Here is an 18,892-nt window from a genome sequence, read left to right as displayed (position 1 = left end):
GTGACTGCAATAATTTTGATTTAAGCTTTTCATTCTTAAATAACCGGGATTTACCACTTTTGCTGCATCAATTGTTTTTTTACATGATTCAATAACTCGTGATATTTTCATTGCATATACTTTAATGTATCTAGTCTATAATATAGACTAAATATATTAGAAACTCAATGAATCTAAAAAACAAATTTTCTCTTATATTAATGATCGGAAGGATGCATCAAAAAACTACCATCCCATGCATCAACTCAACTACATGGTGGTGGAGACCTTTAATTTTAAGTGTCATTCTAACTAATGTTTTTAGGGCACTCGTTAATAAAAAAAAGTTTTGTTTAGCAACACGATGCCATCATTTTCACCTTTCATTGCACTTGAACATTGACTTCAAAACCTTTTACACACACATATATGGATCTAGATTTTGCGCTGATGTCCTTCATGCAATAAGCAATTTTGGCCGTAAATTTATGATCAAACTGCTCAAATTAATTCACTATTTATTTAACATTTTAACACAGTATTTGATCTCATCCATTCGGTTTTGATCAGACCGACGGCCTACAACAGTTACTGCATTGATGCAGTAACGTGCGATATCCAGGTCGAAGAGAACACTATGCTTTCTTCACTTTGGCTTCTGTTTTCATTTCTTCCTCTGTTTATCACACTTATATCTGGAGCCAATGACCAGCTAATTCCCCGCTACCATGATGTAACAAAACTCTCGGAAACTTCTCAACCGGTGGTGACTAATGGAACAACCGCTACAACGTTTTACAACAAATATATTCCAACACAGAAATAGACTATGGACTCTACAATGTCTCGTACGGTGAAAACCCAAACCAAGTAAACGCAATCGCAATCTGTAGAGGAGATATTGAACCAGAGGATTGCTGTAGTTGCCTGAGATGTGAGAACCTCCGCAGCAGTACTGATCACAGAACGGTGTCCACTAGCATATGGGACCTTTCCCAATAATTGAATGAACCTACTGCAGTTTGGTGCATTTGCATTTAATGTAATTGTGAGAGATGATTGAATGGATCGATTTGATCGAATTTTGAAAAGTCTTTCTCATTATTCAGAACAGTTACGCTTTCGATCAAAAATATAAAGACTAAAATAACCTTCATCTAGTCAACAAAACGCTTCACCCATACTGTATGGCATAGTATTAAGTAACTCTCATATATATCCAAAGCTTCAATTCTCCATTTGTTAACCACTTATTACTTGTTAATATTCTCAAAAAGAAAGCAAGATCAGAATAATGGCAATTGTGATTGTGTCTTGCAAGTTATCATTTTCCTTTTATTATTTTTTTCTCCTACTTGTCATTATTATTGTATCTCAAGCTAAAGCCAAGCCAAATTTTTTGTACAACTTTTGTATAAACGATAATGGCAACTACACAGCCAATAGCACATATCAAACCAACCTCAACATCCTTTTATCCAATCTCTCTTCCAACACACAAATCAACTACGGTTTCTACAATTTCTCTTATGGCCAAAACACTGACAAAGTAAACGCCATTGGACTCTGCAGAGGAGATGTTAAACCCGATGCTTGCCGCAATTGTCTTAACGATTCAAGAGTTCTTCTGACACGACTTTGTCCAAATCAAAAAGAAGCAATTGGTTGGTATGACAATTGCATGTTGCGCTACTCGAACCGATCAATATTTGGCATTATGGAACAATTCCCTTGGTTTCCTATGGAAAACGGTCAGAATGTAACACTAACAGAGGTGGATCAATTTAAAAGAGTTCTTGGGAACTTGATGAAGAAACTGAAAGAAAAAGCTGCGTCAAGTAATGACTCTCGTGTTAAGTATGCTACGGATAATGAATCCAATGTGACCTTGAATTTCCAAACCATATATGGTCTTGTACAGTGTACACCTGATTTATCCTTACAAGATTGCATGGATTGTTTAAATGGTGCTATCTCATATCTTCCAAATAGCAAATTTGGTGGTGGAGTTGTTGAACCAAGTTGTAATATTAGATATGAATCGTGGCGCTTCTACGATCCTCCATTTGTAGTAGTTGACACAGATGAAACCTCTCAACCACAAGGTATTTATTTCTCATTAACTAATCATACATAATTGCTATTTTCAAGGTACTGGTTCTCACAAGAAGGAAGTTAATTATTAGAATATTCATAGCTGTATAAGATATTGTCTTGTATTATATACATGGAATTGTGATCAATGAAAATGATCAACCCAAATTATCTTACAATCAATACTAATAATAACTTATACAGCTATGAATATTCTAATAGAAGTCATGATAATTTAGAGAAGGCAAGTAAAATCTAATAAACATTGTTTCAGTCAGAATTTGAACTCATATTCTTGTGAACGATTCTTCCTCAGTTGGGCCGGATAACATGGTTTACTATTTAGTGCTTTGTTTTACTTGTTTCTTATAGTTATATGGGCATTTTTCTCATGTATAGGCTTACTTTTGATTTTTGCAGAAAAAGGCAAATCATACCATACTACCATTGCCATAGTTGTGCCTGCTGTTGTTGCAGTTCTTGTTCTAAATTTGATCATTTGCATATGCTTGAGGAGAAATCGCCCTAGTATGGCAGGGTTAAATCTCGAAGGTATGATATGAGTATTGATTTGTTCAAACTTTCTGTGTATATTTGTTCTCTTATCTTTATTTTAAGTTGGTACTCATGTCAACATAAGTTCGTATTTTTTAATTAAATTTTGAGTTAATTTCGTTTGATGAAACTTCCACGTGTATAAAAAATCATACGATTTGCGGTTTTGGATTGATTTGTTTTGCGATTTTGCTTTTGGATTGATTCAGATACGATCATGTGTAGTATATGCTGTCTTCATAAGAAGAGAAAAATGCATGAAAAATTTAAATGTGATGAGTTTGAATTTGAAAAAAATATATTTCCGTTGGGATAATCTTTTTTATTATTTAAATTAAATTAAAATTGAACACAATGCCTAGGCCAAGAGAAAAATGAAGATGAATTTGAAGAAGCTGAAGCGAGTAATGATCTTAAAGTTGGCGATTTGTTGCAATTTGACATGGAAACCATCAAATTAGCTACAAGCAACTTCTCTGATGCAAATAAGCTTGGTCAAGGTGGATTTGGAACGGTTTATAAGGTAAAAAATTATATCCTTTTTATTGAAACACATGAATGTATCAATGATATTTTTTTTTTGGGTGATACCAACTAGTGTCGCAGTTATCCGTGGGACACTAGTTAAGGATATAAAAGAAGTAATTTTTATATTGAAAATAATATTTTTTTATACTTTACAAACATTGATTACACAAGTTTCACTAGAACTTTACTATATTAAGTATTCTTGATTATTGCCTGGGGCACTGATTAATATTTTTTTTTATCAAGTAGCCGGTGGCTAGAAATTTCAGCCATCAAGTAGATAAATGTGATGATCGGGGTTCAAACATCACCCCCTATATATATAATGTAATATCCCTGCCATTTGAGTTAAGCGACATATATGATTATAGTTTATTATATCTATATACACTAAATATTGTAATTAATTGTAGGGTATGCTCTCTAATGGACAAAATGTTGCTATCAAAAGGTTGGCAATCAATTCTAATCAAGGAGAAACCGAATTTAAGAACGAAGTATTGTTGACAGGAAAACTTCAACATCGAAATTTAGTTAAGCTATTAGGTTTCTGCTTACAAAGAAAAGAAAGACTACTGATATATGAGTTTGTCCCTAATAAAAGTCTTGATTATATCATATTTGGTAATATTTTCTCCAACTTTACCTTTGCTTTTCTATAATGAAATAAACATATTGAACAATTGTTTCAATTATTAAATAATATAACCTTTATAGTTTTGGTTTGGGTGATTATGTAGATCCAATCAAGCGTGCAAATTTGAATTGGGAAAGACGCTACAAAATCATAAAAGATATTGCGCGAGGTCTTCTTTATCTTCATGAAGATTCTCGATTACAAATTATTCACCGTGATCTCAAAATAAGTAATATTCTATTAGATGAAGAGATGAACCCAAAAATTACAGATTTTGGCATTGCAAAATTGTTTGATGCCAATCAAACTCATGGCATGACAAAGACCGTTGTTGGAACATTGTAAGTATTAAGAACATGCTTGAATTAATGAGATATATTCCTCATTTCCAAATAAGAATTCTATAAAAGAAAAAGTGGAAAGTGAAAATATTGATCATGGAAGATCTGACATTTTATATTTAATGATTGAGCATAATTTTTTTTTTTTGGCATACAGTGGATATATGGCACCAGAGTACATCAGACATGGAGAATTTTCAGTCAAATCAGATATATTTAGTTATGGCGTAATCATTTTAGAAATTGTTTGTGGTCGGAGAATCATCAAGAATCGTGACGGGGAGAATATAGAGGATCTATTAAGTATTGTAAGTGTTTAACCTTTTAAATTGTTAGTTAATTTTTCTCTTATCTAATTTGAACATGATGCAAAACTTATCTCATTTGGATACCATATAAATTCTTGCAGGCATGGAGAAATTGGAAGGCAGGGACAATATCAGATATTGTAGATCCAATATTAGAACAAGGTTTTAATAAGAATGAAAAATTGAGATGCATCCATGTTGGACTACTTTGTGTTCAAGAAGATATAGATATGAGACCATCTATGAGTTTGGTTTTACTAATGCTTAGTAGCATTTATTTTCCACTTCCTGTACCTTTGGAACCTCCCCTTTTAATGCAACCAAAAAGTGCATTATCTACATCGTTAAGGGATCAATATTCAGGTCTCACCAAGTCAACTGATTCAGGATCAGGAAGTCTACTTACTCAAGGATCAACAAGTAAATCTTCAGTTACAGGCCGTTAATGTTCTGCTGAATATTCTTTGTTATGGGATTTAAATCATAAGCACATAGTACAATGAAGTGTGATTCTGAAAATATTTTATGTTCATAAAATATATTTCTGATACAATTTAGTAATTTGCTCTAAGCACATTGCAATTACTTACCTAATTACCTAATTTTTTATATAACCCAATTAAATACATCTAATTTTTTTTCTGAGTAGTCTAGTGCTAGAAATCTACGAATCACAAATACCTCTGTGATTAGGCATGTTGCGGTGTGTGACACTCGTACGACTGTTCGAAAATTCAGATTATTTTTTTATTCAGAGTCACCCCTCTTCATTGTTTTCCTTGTTAGTCCACCCAAGGTTTTAAATTGCAGTAGCGGTCGCGGATACGGTAACGGTTGCGGGGTTGTTGCGAATGTGTTCATTGCGGATGCTGAAGCGCGCAATACGGCTGTGGCGGCGTGAAATCATTTTGAAATTTCACAAGCTATATATAATGAAACTATTATGTAACTATATTTATCCACCATTGCATAGTCTTAGTTTATTCCATAAACACTAATTTGAATGTACTTAAAATACACGGTTGAGAGATCATTAAAAGTAAGATTTTTCATTAGATTTGATACAAATTAGGATTTGAAGTTCATAAATTTTATTTTTTGGTGAGAAAATTTGAACGAGCATCGCCGAAAACGTCTGATGCGGTTGTGATGCAGTTATTGTTAGTTTTCGGTTTTGAAAAACGATTTAGAAAATAGCAACGAAAGAAATTACTGGCCGAGTCGCGGTTCGATACGCTCTCTTTAAGACGTTTCACGGCACTACCCAAATTGTGCAAGGTAGACTATCAACCGTGAAGTCCCCAGGATAAAACAGTCAATTCGATAAATACCGTTCTCTACTACACTATAGAAAACGGGCAGAAAAACACCTCCGATGGTAACGGATATAAAAACCGTTATTGACTTGGTCTCACAGCACATTTAACATGTGTCGAAATCATTTTGAAATGGTAACAACACATAGTGAAAAATAATTAATAATTATTTTTCCACTTCTGGGTATTAAAAAAATTAATATATCACCAAGCCCAAGCCCGGCCCGACGGACGGCGGCGCGTGTGTGATATTTAGCATGGTGTGCCACGTTTACAAAACTGGGTACCCATTAGGGCGTACCCAAGTAGTGACCTTCTAGTATATAAACACTATGTGTGTGTTCCAACCACTACAAGAAAATAAGCACTTTGCGACTGTCAATATTGTAGTTTGCGACGGTTGAAACCGTTGCAATTGTACATCTGCGACGGTTCTTAAACCGTTGCTGATTTATGTGTCGCAATAGAACTTTGCGACAGTTTTGAAAACCGTCGTTATAACCGTTCAAAACCGTCACTATTTTTTCCCCACGTGATACTAGATTTAATTTAATAGTAGAGGTTGCAACGGTTTCAAAACCGTCGCAAACTATTTTTTTTAATATTAATTTAAAACATTTTTTATTCATTTTGATAGCTTATTAAATAATAGTTACAATATACATACAAGAATAAGAAAATTAAAATACATAAATATATAAATATAAATAACTTAATCTCATTTATATAATTCATTTAATACTGACAACATTCATACATAAAAAATTTAATTAAAATACATGAAACTCCAAAAGAAAAAAGAAAAAACTAATGTAGTTCAATCATTCAAAAAACTAAAACCTAACCATTAGTAGAGTGATAAAACATTAAGTCAAAATAAGAAGTTCACAAAATATCTCAATATTCCCAGTACGTGAGGTTGCTTCATGATCCTTAATTAGTGCTAACTAGACTCCCAACACCTGCCATCTCTTGACTCTTCTAACTCAGATACCTGAAAAAAACATAAGTATATATTAGGATGCTTAAAAAAACGGAATTCTATAGATTAACTTAGTCCATGGCATAATTCCTAGCATAATGAAATCTATTTTCTTTTCTAAGTACATCAAATAAAAGAACTTATAACAGAACATGTTTTTATTTTTTGAAAAGCAAAGGAATAATTTATTAATGAAAGATGAAATAGAGACATAAGGTATGCAAAAGAGTCACAATACAAACACTCCAAAATTGACAAACACAAATTATTACAATACCAAAGTGCCTCAATTATTAACAATCCCAAGCCTTACTGAAATGAATCAAACAACACCACACAACCTGTGTCACAACCGCAATCTCTAATCTAGAATTTGATATCACATTCCTTAAACAATCCCCTATAGAATTTTGAGCACCACTAGTGAATCCACTAGAGTTAATACCTATAAGCAAGACATAACCAGTCCACAAAATCTATGCCACGCAACATAATGAAAGCTATTGCATTGGATAGTAACATCTTCTATTTGAAATGAATTTACACACAACATTTTTAAATTGTTCAGTTTAGAATGAAACACATGTATGAACAATCAAATGTACACAAGACAACCACAAATGTACTAATTCTGGAACAATCTCTCACACACACACACACACATAAAAACAAAGCACATCACACTAAAAGAAGAAAAACAAAGCATATCACGCAATCAAAAGTACTTAATCGTTACTTTCATTCCACCTGTAGACATGATTGATCTACCATCATTTGGTTCCTATATTAAAATAAGATAACAATAGCAACAAACAACAAAAGAAATAAAAGAACAATCATTTATAGCCCATAATAAATTTTGGTGAATACATCAAACCAAACATAAAAGAAAGACAAAACCAAATATGTAGAATCATTAACTCACCTTGTATATAAATATATGGAAGAGGTTGAGATAATTACGCAAAAAGCTAGCACAAGAACAATCCATCCAATGCAGAAATAATAAAAAAAAAAAGAGGAACCAATTGATTGCAAACCAATTTCATTTTAATAAGAGTCCCTCCTCTGGCTCTTGTAATTGCAGCAGCTTGTTGTATATCAGCCTCGAGTATTTGGAGGGAATCCTGATATGGTAACTGAGAAAGGTAGTATGACATCAGTGCCATAAATTTGTACCTAATCAAAGAAACACAACATAAGTCAAATATGAGACAAACAAAATTAAGGTTCAATGATGAAAAACATTCTATAGCATCATTTAGAAACATATCAATATATCAATGGAAACATCTATACAACGGAACAATCAAAACTTCATTATCAAACAAATGAGAAAGAGAAACAGTTATTTGAACCTACTTAAAAGAATTAGAACTCAAATGGAACTAGAATAGATTAAAGGTTTTTCATTGGTTGAAGTTGCTAACTGCAAGAATCTAACCGTGTTGAATTTTCAAGCAACAATTTTACCGGTGCGATCCCTATTGAAATGGGGTCTATTTCAAGAATTAAAGGATTGTACTTGGGAGGAAACAACTTTTCAAGAGATATTCCTGAGACCCTTTTGAATTTGACTAATTTGGTTTTCTTGGATTTGAGTAGAAACAAATTTGGTGGTGACATACAAAAGATATTTGGGAAATTTCAACAAGTGAGATTTCTACTATTGCACTCCAATTCTTACACTGGAGAGTTAAGATCATATGGAATTTTTACATTGCCGAATATTACGCGGGTAGACCTAAGCCTCAACAACTTTTCAGGTCCATTACCTGTTGAAATCTCTCGTATGCAAAGTCTAAAACTTCTAATGTTATCATATAACCAGATCAATGGATCTTTTCCATCAGAATTTGGAAATATGCAAAACTTGACCTTTCTTTCAACAAGTTGACTGGATCAATACATCCAAGCCTCGGAAACTTGAGTTCACTCTTGTGGTTGATGCTTGCAGACAATTCATTAACCGGACCAATTCCTCCAGAGTTAGGGAACTGTACTAGTTTGTTATGGCTAAACCTCGCTAACAATAACCTCTCCGGAAAGTTTCCTCGGGAACTTTCTAAAATTGGAAGGAATGCAATGACAACATTTGAATCAAATAGGCGAGACAATGTAATTGTTGCTGATTCTGGTGAATGTTTAGCAATAAAGAGATGGATACCTGCAAATTACCCTCCATTCAGTTTTGTGTACCTGTTGAAGTACAAAAGTAAGTATGTTTTTATAGTCTCCACAGGGACTGATGCGATATCGATGCTTTTCAACAATTAATATAATTTCAAGTAAAATGGTTGACAGAGATGTTTGATTACGAAAACGTGCGAAAACATAAAAGTAGTAACAATGAGTACGTTGACAGAGAGATTAAATTGCTGGGATTAGATTTCAATCACTCATTCATACATATTCCCTTAATCAGTTACACAGGTTCTAGCCATTTATCAATATTATCACGTATTTACTCATCGTACGTTTCAGTTCCCAGATAACGCCGAGAAATCTATTGTACCTATCAAACCCCAATCCCTCGGGTGCTTAATCAATACAATAGCATTAAGATCAAATACTTTGAGTGAATATTAAACCCAAATCTATTCCTAGAGTTTAGAGTTTAATAGATTTTATCCTATTTCAAGATTTAAAGAGTATATCCCTATATCACTTCAAATCCAAAGATTAAAACAAGAAACACAAGGATACAATCAATATTAATGAATAACTAAAACCATATATAACACCATGATCAATAGAAACACATATTAATAGAGTAATTTACACCTAATCCCAACAAAAGAGAGATTAGCTACTCATTTTCATGATAGCTTTACAAAAGATTAAGAAGAAAAGAGATGAACAAACATTACAATGATGATTCCTCAACTATTGTTGTGTATCCACCTCCAAAACCCCTTGAATCTGCCTCCTAGGTCTCTCCTTGATGAATTTGAGTGGTGGGAATGGTATATCTTCTGTTTTTCTGCATCTGGTATCTATTTATAGTGAAACTGGATTTTTAAGCTGGCCCAGCCAGCTATAGCTGGCTCAGCCAGCTACCTTACTTCATAGCTGGGTTTGCTAACACGTGTCCTCTGAGTCACCTCCCAGCTCTTCTGGCTTTCTCTGGCTGGAGCCAGAAATGTTTTACCAATACAACAGGGTATGTAGCTTTATCTGGCTTAAGCCAGAAACTCTCTGCCAATTCAACAGGATCTGTAGCTTTCTCTGGCTTAAGCCAGAAACTCTCTGCCAATTCAACCAAATTTCTAGCTTTCTCTGGCTTTCTCTAGCCCAGCCAGCATATATCAGTTCAAACATTAATTCTTCATCAAAAATTCAACTTTAAGTACAAAAACCTGTCAAAATGATTGAGATTAAAGATAAACTAACCAAAATTAGATCAACACGTATATGTACAAGTTCTTGGGGACTTATATACACAAATCTTGCAAAATAAGTCAATAAGTGCATAAATTATATATGTAAAATTACTACTTTTTGGCACTTATCAACTCTCCCAAACTTAGGACTTTGTTTGTCCTCAAACAAAAGGTAAATTCAAAACATAAACAAGCTCAAAATTTACAATCTCAAGAGTGGGTTTGTGATCAATCAAAGTTTGAAAAGCTTCTTCTTTTAACATGAGTAAAGCAATGTCAACTAAAGACTAATCCTCAAAATATTCAAAGAAACAAAGCATGATCATGAAGTGATTGTTATGCCTAAGCAAAATTCTCAACATTCTTATCAAACAATTAAGATTCAAGTGTTACCTCAAATTCCTCACAACTATATCACTCAAGGGCAAGTGTTTCACTCAATCCAAGCAATGTGCACGTAACAATTCAATTCAAACATTCATCCAAGCAATATCACAAAACATGCTATCAATCGTGGATCACTAAGGACTTCATAAAGCTTGTAACGGGGCTGGGCTACAAAAATTCATTGTTTTTCTATGGATTCAAAAAGCCTCAAGGATAAGAGAGCATAAAACTTGCATAATTTCATCTCATGATTCATTCACTCCCTTTCACTTTCCCCTCTTTCTTTTATGGTGATTCTTTTGTTTTGACACTTCTTCATAAAACTTGTTTTCTTTTCTCATTTCTTTTGAATTTCAATTGTGTCATACAAATCTTTTTCAACAATTATTTATTTTTTTTTTTTCTTTTCATTTTCAATCACCAATTCAACTACTTTTTCAAACCAATTTATTTATTATTCTTTCAACCTACTTCTCCCAACTTGAATCTTGACATAACCCTTAATGAAATATAATTGCTCTCTTATCCTAAGACAAGGGTAGAGTAGTTGTTTTTCTTTTCTTTTGGTTTCAGGGTTTATAAAACAAACAATTTTTCAAAATTTAAGGCTCAAAAGGGGACACAAAAGATCACTATCTCACAAGGTAGGTTAAATTTGGTCAAGTAGTTATCACTCAAAAAGAAACAAGGCCTTGATCATATCCACAACATCAAACACATCAGTGACAGCAAGATTAAGTTAAAATCAAACGAGCATACACAATTGCCGGCTCTCAAATATTTATGTAAACAATGGAAAGTTCACACATTCTCACCCGGCTAGATTGGATAACACAAGCTTCAATCATGTTCAACAAAAATAATGAGAATCATCTTAGGACAAACAACACAATTCAAGAACATGTTGAGTTCCTAAGCATATTTCAAACATTAATCAAAAGTTGACATAAAGCTCTACAAATCAAAATTATCATGTTTGCTCATTGGTTTACCACAAACCTGTCTTTTGAATCTTCAAAGCATGTGAGCTTGTTTAAAATGACCATAAAACATTCAAAATAAACTAATTAAACAATAAAGAAGTAAATGACTGAAAGCTTTTAAATTTTCACTCAGTTTTGATGAGCTTTTCAATCATCCACACATATGCTCAGCATCATCACCTGCATCACCCTTAGCACCAGCACCAGGCCAATCAACATAAACCAGAAACTTGAGATTCATAGTGGTGGCTGGGCCACCAAATTGCTGGCTAGGCCAGAGTAGCAGAAAACAAAATTTTCCTGCATAATTTCTTGTGCACAGCTGGTCCAAAATCATTCCTTTCTTTAAACACACAAAATTCATAATAAAAACATAAATTACTTACAAAATTGGGTTGCCTCCCAACAAGCGCTTCTTTTACGTCACTAGCTTGACGCCTTTTTTGTTAGGGTGGCCAAAATGAGACGGAAAGCACATCATCCGTCTTTTTCCTTTGATTTGGGAGGTACTCCATGAATTTAAGATATATATGTTGCGGAGTCCATATCCTCCCCAATTGCTTCTTGTTGAACAAGACACAAATTTCATCTATGACTCGATCAATCTCCGCCTTGTTCTTCATCTCCTTCTTTTGTTCACATGATTCTTCCTTGTTAACTAATCCTTCATTTTCTTCTGCTACCATCATCATTTTTTCATTATCAACAATATTGGCCTCCACAGTACATGGAAAATCTTGAGGAAGTTCTACGTCGTGTGGTGTCTCTAGTTTTTTCATTGTTTTCTCTACACCACATCCATCACACATTTTCTTTTCCTCATTGTTTTCAACACCTTCCACACTCCCTCTACATTCCTCATTTAGAACATTATCTTTCTCGTCAGGAATGGTTTGAGTATTGGTTTGGATTTCCACATTTTGCTGATTAGACATTTGTTGTGCCAACTGACCAAGTTGATTTTCCAAATTTTTGGCTTGTGCAAGACTATTTTTCAGATATTGTCGGTGGTGGTCTTGCATCTGTTGCAGCTGTTGTTGTTGCTCATGCATCTGTTGTTGTAGTTGTTGCATTTGTTGCTGCTGCATTTCCATAAATTTAATCATGGTCTCTTCCAATCTAGCCTCTGGAGTTTGCCCATAATTATCAGGTGGACACTGTTGATATGTTTCGTACTCATCCGGAATATAGAAGTTGTTATAACCATGATCAGTCATGGTTCTTTTGTGATGGTGAATCTGAAAAAGGATTGAACTAACAAGAAAAATAATTCTTTGTCTAGCAAAGAAGGATTAGTGCAAGCAAAAACTATACAAATATATACAAATATGTACAAATACTTAAAAGAATACAAATTGTTGCAATGCTCCAATATCTAAACGCCAATCCCCGGCAACGGCGCCATTTTGTTGAAGTACAAAAGTAAGTATGTTTTTATCGTCTCCACAGGGACTGATGCGATATCGATGCTTTTCAACAATTAATATAATTTCAAGTAAAATGGTTGACAGAGATGTTTGATTACGAAAACGTGCGAAAACATAAAAGTAGTAACAATGAGTACGTTGACAGAGAGATTAAATTGCTGGGATTAGATTTCAATCACTCATTCATACATATTCCCTTAATCAGTTACACAGGTTCTAGCCATTTATCAATATTATCACGTATTTACTCATCGTACGTTTCAGTTCCCAGATAACGCCGAGAAATCTATTGTACCTATCAAACCCCAATCCCTCGGGTGCTTAATCAATACAATAGCATTAAGATCAAATACTTTGAGTGAATATTAAACCCAAATCTATTCCTAGAGTTTAGAGTTTAATAGATTTTATCCTATTTCAAGATTTAAAGAGTATATCCCTATATCACTTCAAATCCAAAGATTAAAACAAGAAACACAAGGATACAATCAATATTAATGAATAACTAAAACCATATATAACACCATGATCAATAGAAACACATATTAATAGAGTAATTTACACCTAATCCCAACAAAAGAGAGATTAGCTACTCATTTTCATGATAGCTTTACAAAAGATTAAGAAGAAAAGAGATGAACAAACATTACAATGATGATTCCTCAACTATTGTTGTGTATCCACCTCCAAAACCCCTTGAATCTGCCTCCTAGGTCTCTCCTTGATGAATTTGAGTGGTGGGAATGGTATATCTTCTGTTTTTCTGCATCTGGTATCTATTTATAGTGAAACTGGATTTTTAAGCTGGCCCAGCCAGCTATAGCTGGCTCAGCCAGCTACCTTACTTCATAGCTGGGTTTGCTAACACGTGTCCTCTGAGTCACCTCCCAGCTCTTCTGGCTTTCTCTGGCTGGAGCCAGAAATGTTTTACCAATACAACAGGGTATGTAGCTTTATCTGGCTTAAGCCAGAAACTCTCTGCCAATTCAACAGGATTTGTAGCTTTCTCTGGCTTAAGCCAGAAACTCTCTGCCAATTCAACCAAATTTCTAGCTTTCTCTGGCTTTCTCTAGCCCAGCCAGCATATATCAGTTCAAACATTAATTCTTCATCAAAAATTCAACTTTAAGTACAAAAACCTGTCAAAATGATTGAGATTAAAGATAAACTAACCAAAATTAGATCAACACGTATATGTACAAGTTCTTGGGGACTTATATACACAAATCTTGCAAAATAAGTCAATAAGTGCATAAATTATATATGTAAAATTACTACTTTTTGGCACTTATCAACTCTCCCAAACTTAGGACTTTGTTTGTCCTCAAACAAAAGGTAAATTCAAAACATAAACAAGCTCAAAATTTACAATCTCAAGAGTGGGTTTGTGATCAATCAAAGTTTGAAAAGCTTCTTCTTTTAACATGAGTAAAGCAATGTCAACTAAAGACTAATCCTCAAAATATTCAAAGAAACAAAGCATGATCATGAAGTGATTGTTATGCCTAAGCAAAATTCTCAACATTCTTATCAAACAATTAAGATTCAAGTGTTACCTCAAATTCCTCACAACTATATCACTCAAGGGCAAGTGTTTCACTCAATCCAAGCAATGTGCACGTAACAATTCAATTCAAACATTCATCCAAGCAATATCACAAAACATGCTATCAATCGTGGATCACTAAGGACTTCATAAAGCTTGTAACGGGGCTGGGCTACAAAAATTCATTGTTTTTCTATGGATTCAAAAAGCCTCAAGGATAAGAGAGCATAAAACTTGCATAATTTCATCTCATGATTCATTCACTCCCTTTCACTTTCCCCTCTTTCTTTTATGGTGATTCTTTTGTTTTGACACTTCTTCATAAAACTTGTTTTCTTTTCTCATTTCTTTTGAATTTCAATTGTGTCATACAAATCTTTTTCAACAATTATTTATTTTTTTTTTTTTCTTTTCATTTTCAATCACCAATTCAACTACTTTTTCAAACCAATTTATTTATTATTCTTTCAACCTACTTCTCCCAACTTGAATCTTGACATAACCCTTAATGAAATATAATTGCTCTCTTATCCTAAGACAAGGGTAGAGTAGTTGTTTTTCTTTTCTTTTGGTTTCAGGGTTTATAAAACAAACAATTTTTCAAAATTTAAGGCTCAAAAGGGGACACAAAAGATCACTATCTCACAAGGTAGGTTAAATTTGGTCAAGTAGTTATCACTCAAAAAGAAACAAGGCCTTGATCATATCCACAACATCAAACACATCAGTGACAGCAAGATTAAGTTAAAATCAAACGAGCATACACAATTGCCGGCTCTCAAATATTTATGTAAACAATGGAAAGTTCACACATTCTCACCCGGCTAGATTGGATAACACAAGCTTCAATCATGTTCAACAAAAATAATGAGAATCATCTTAGGACAAACAACACAATTCAAGAACATGTTGAGTTCCTAAGCATATTTCAAACATTAATCAAAAGTTGACATAAAGCTCTACAAATCAAAATTATCATGTTTGCTCATTGGTTTACCACAAACCTGTCTTTTGAATCTTCAAAGCATGTGAGCTTGTTTAAAATGACCATAAAACATTCAAAATAAACTAATTAAACAATAAAGAAGTAAATGACTGAAAGCTTTTAAATTTTCACTCAGTTTTGATGAGCTTTTCAATCATCCACACATATGCTCAGCATCATCACCTGCATCACCCTTAGCACCAGCACCAGGCCAATCAACATAAACCAGAAACTTGAGATTCATAGTGGTGGCTGGGCCACCAAATTGCTGGCTAGGCCAGAGTAGCAGAAAACAAAATTTTCCTGCATAATTTCTTGTGCACAGCTGGTCCAAAATCATTCCTTTCTTTAAACACACAAAATTCATAATAAAAACATAAATTACTTACAAAATTGGGTTGCCTCCCAACAAGCGCTTCTTTTACGTCACTAGCTTGACGCCTTTTTTGTTAGGGTGGCCAAAATGAGACGGAAAGCACATCATCCGTCTTTTTCCTTTGATTTGGGAGGTACTCCATGAATTTAAGATATATATGTTGCGGAGTCCATATCCTCCCCAATTGCTTCTTGTTGAACAAGACACAAATTTCATCTATGACTCGATCAATCTCCGCCTTGTTCTTCATCTCCTTCTTTTGTTCACATGATTCTTCCTTGTTAACTAATCCTTCATTTTCTTCTGCTACCATCATCATTTTTTCATTATCAACAATATTGGCCTCCACAGTACATGGAAAATCTTGAGGAAGTTCTACGTCGTGTGGTGTCTCTAGTTTTTTCATTGTTTTCTCTACACCACATCCATCACACATTTTCTTTTCCTCATTGTTTTCAACACCTTCCACACTCCCTCTACATTCCTCATTTAGAACATTATCTTTCTCGTCAGGAATGGTTTGAGTATTGGTTTGGATTTCCACATTTTGCTGATTAGACATTTGTTGTGCCAACTGACCAAGTTGATTTTCCAAATTTTTGGCTTGTGCAAGACTATTTTTCAGATATTGTCGGTGGTGGTCTTGCATCTGTTGCAGCTGTTGTTGTTGCTCATGCATCTGTTGTTGTAGTTGTTGCATTTGTTGCTGCTGCATTTCCATAAATTTAATCATGGTCTCTTCCAATCTAGCCTCTGGAGTTTGCCCATAATTATCAGGTGGACACTGTTGATATGTTTCGTACTCATCCGGAATATAGAAGTTGTTATAACCATGATCAGTCATGGTTCTTTTGTGATGGTGAATCTGAAAAAGGATTGAACTAACAAGAAAAATAATTCTTTGTCTAGCAAAGAAGGATTAGTGCAAGCAAAAACTATACAAATATATACAAATATGTACAAATACTTAAAAGAATACAAATTGTTGCAATGCTCCAATATCTAAACGCCAATCCCCGGCAACGGCGCCATTTTGTTGAAGTACAAAAGTAAGTATGTTTTTATCGTCTCCACAGGGACTGATGCGATATCGATGCTTTTCAACAATTAATATAATTTCAAGTAAAATGGTTGACAGAGATGTTTGATTACGAAAACGTGCGAAAACATAAAAGTAGTAACAATGAGTACGTTGACAGAGAGATTAAATTGCTGGGATTAGATTTCAATCACTCATTCATACATATTCCCTTAATCAGTTACACAGGTTCTAGCCATTTATCAATATTATCACGTATTTACTCATCGTACGTTTCAGTTCCCAGATAACGCCGAGAAATCTATTGTACCTATCAAACCCCAATCCCTCGGGTGCTTAATCAATACAATAGCATTAAGATCAAATACTTTGAGTGAATATTAAACCCAAATCTATTCCTAGAGTTTAGAGTTTAATAGATTTTATCCTATTTCAAGATTTAAAGAGTATATCCCTATATCACTTCAAATCCAAAGATTAAAACAAGAAACACAAGGATACAATCAATATTAATGAATAACTAAAACCATATATAACACCATGATCAATAGAAACACATATTAATAGAGTAATTTACACCTAATCCCAACAAAAGAGAGATTAGCTACTCATTTTCATGATAGCTTTACAAAAGATTAAGAAGAAAAGAGATGAACAAACATTACAATGATGATTCCTCAACTATTGTTGTGTATCCACCTCCAAAACCCCTTGAATCTGCCTCCTAGGTCTCTCCTTGATGAATTTGAGTGGTGGGAATGGTATATCTTCTGTTTTTCTGCATCTGGTATCTATTTATAGTGAAACTGGATTTTTAAGCTGGCCCAGCCAGCTATAGCTGGCTCAGCCAGCTACCTTACTTCATAGCTGGGTTTGCTAACACGTGTCCTCTGAGTCACCTCCCAGCTCTTCTGGCTTTCTCTGGCTGGAGCCAGAAATGTTTTACCAATACAACAGGGTATGTAGCTTTATCTGGCTTAAGCCAGAAACTCTCTGCCAATTCAACAGGATCTGTAGCTTTCTCTGGCTTAAGCCAGAAACTCTCTGCCAATTCAACCAAATTTCTAGCTTTCTCTGGCTTTCTCTAGCCCAGCCAGCATATATCAGTTCAAACATTAATTCTTCATCAAAAATTCAACTTTAAGTACAAAAACCTGTCAAAATGATTGAGATTAAAGATAAACTAACCAAAATTAGATCAACACGTATATGTACAAGTTCTTGGGGACTTATATACACAAATCTTGCAAAATAAGTCAATAAGTGCATAAATTATATATGTAAAATTACTACTTTTTGGCACTTATCAGTACCATATCTTAACAAGAAAAAATTGTAGAGGACTTTGGAATAAATTGCTAAAAGGGTATGGAATTTTTCTATTTTGCCCATCTGGTTCCACCCTTAGGGTATCTATGATATCTGGTTATGTTCAGTTAAGTGGAAACAAGCTAAGCGGTGAAATCCCTTCATTGGAACAATGGTCAAATCCAAATACTTCAATTGATTTGGATTAGCTTCAATTGAAATCCAAATACTACAAAAAGTAAATATAAGGGAAAAATAAGGGAAGGAAAAATAATGGAAACCTAATGGTAGATAGATAACCCTTAGGCTGTGCAACCTAATGGAAAACTAACTAGAACAAAGAAATGGAAGGAAAAATAAGGGAAAACAAACCTGAACGTGTAAACTACGGATGGTGTGCTGGCGGATGCTGCCTGAAGGGTGGCAGAAGCTGCCGTCGTTGTCGGAGACATAACGAGAGAGAGCGGGGGAGGGAGAGAACAAAAACAGAACGATGAAGCTTTCTAGCGAAAAAACTATGAAGCTTCGTTGATTGGAACATGAAGGGGATTTAGAGATTGGGGGATTGGAACGATGAAGGGGAAGATGATTTGGAGAGTGGATTTGTCGCAGGGGAATGATTTAGGGATTTTAGGGTTTTTTTTGAACAAAAAGTGAAGAAGGGTTTGAACAAAAAAAATAGTGAAAAAGGATTTGAGTATGACTGAGAGTAGAATTG

The 18,892-nt window shown here is 34.1% G+C and overlaps 1 protein-coding gene and 1 long non-coding RNA gene across 3 annotated transcripts; one reads left to right on the top strand and one right to left on the bottom strand.

Moving 5' to 3' along the window:
- The first annotated feature begins 1,173 nt into the window (after positions 1-1,173).
- Positions 1,174-5,013, top strand: LOC123882284 (cysteine-rich receptor-like protein kinase 15). Its single transcript, XM_045931116.1, has 7 exons — positions 1,174-2,084; positions 2,494-2,625; positions 2,991-3,151; positions 3,570-3,780; positions 3,897-4,134; positions 4,292-4,442; positions 4,544-5,013. Exons 1-7 carry the CDS (start codon positions 1,274-1,276, stop codon positions 4,886-4,888), a joined length of 2,049 nt encoding a protein of 682 aa, XP_045787072.1. The 5' UTR covers positions 1,174-1,273; the 3' UTR covers positions 4,889-5,013.
- A 1,456-nt stretch (positions 5,014-6,469) lies between these two features.
- LOC123882468 lies at positions 6,470-18,669 on the bottom strand. 2 transcript variants are annotated; one of them, XR_006799828.1, is made up of 4 exons: positions 18,547-18,669; positions 8,619-8,907; positions 7,666-7,919; positions 6,470-6,752 (listed from the first exon to the last, which is right to left on the bottom strand). It is a non-coding gene; the product is annotated as an uncharacterized LOC123882468 (long non-coding RNA). The 2 variants fall into 2 exon arrangements; XR_006799825.1 differs by lacking the exon at positions 8,619-8,907.
- Positions 18,670-18,892: the final 223 nt, after the last annotated feature.

The sequence above is a fragment of the Trifolium pratense genome, linkage group LG1, assembly GCF_020283565.1.
Source record: "Trifolium pratense cultivar HEN17-A07 linkage group LG1, ARS_RC_1.1, whole genome shotgun sequence".
Taxonomy (NCBI): Eukaryota; Viridiplantae; Streptophyta; class Magnoliopsida; order Fabales; family Fabaceae; genus Trifolium; species Trifolium pratense.
This window is presented reverse-complemented; position numbering and strand designations above follow the sequence as displayed.

Coding starts and splice junctions, on each gene's coding strand:
- LOC123882284 (XM_045931116.1), top strand. CDS start 1,274: ATGGCAATTGTGATTGTGTCTTGCAAGTTATCATTTTCCTTTTATTAT. Junction 2,085..2,493: donor TGAAACCTCTCAACCACAAG/GTATTTATTTCT, acceptor TGATTTTTGCAG/AAAAAGGCAAATCATACCAT. Junction 4,135..4,291: donor AAGACCGTTGTTGGAACATT/GTAAGTATTAAG, acceptor TTTGGCATACAG/TGGATATATGGCACCAGAGT.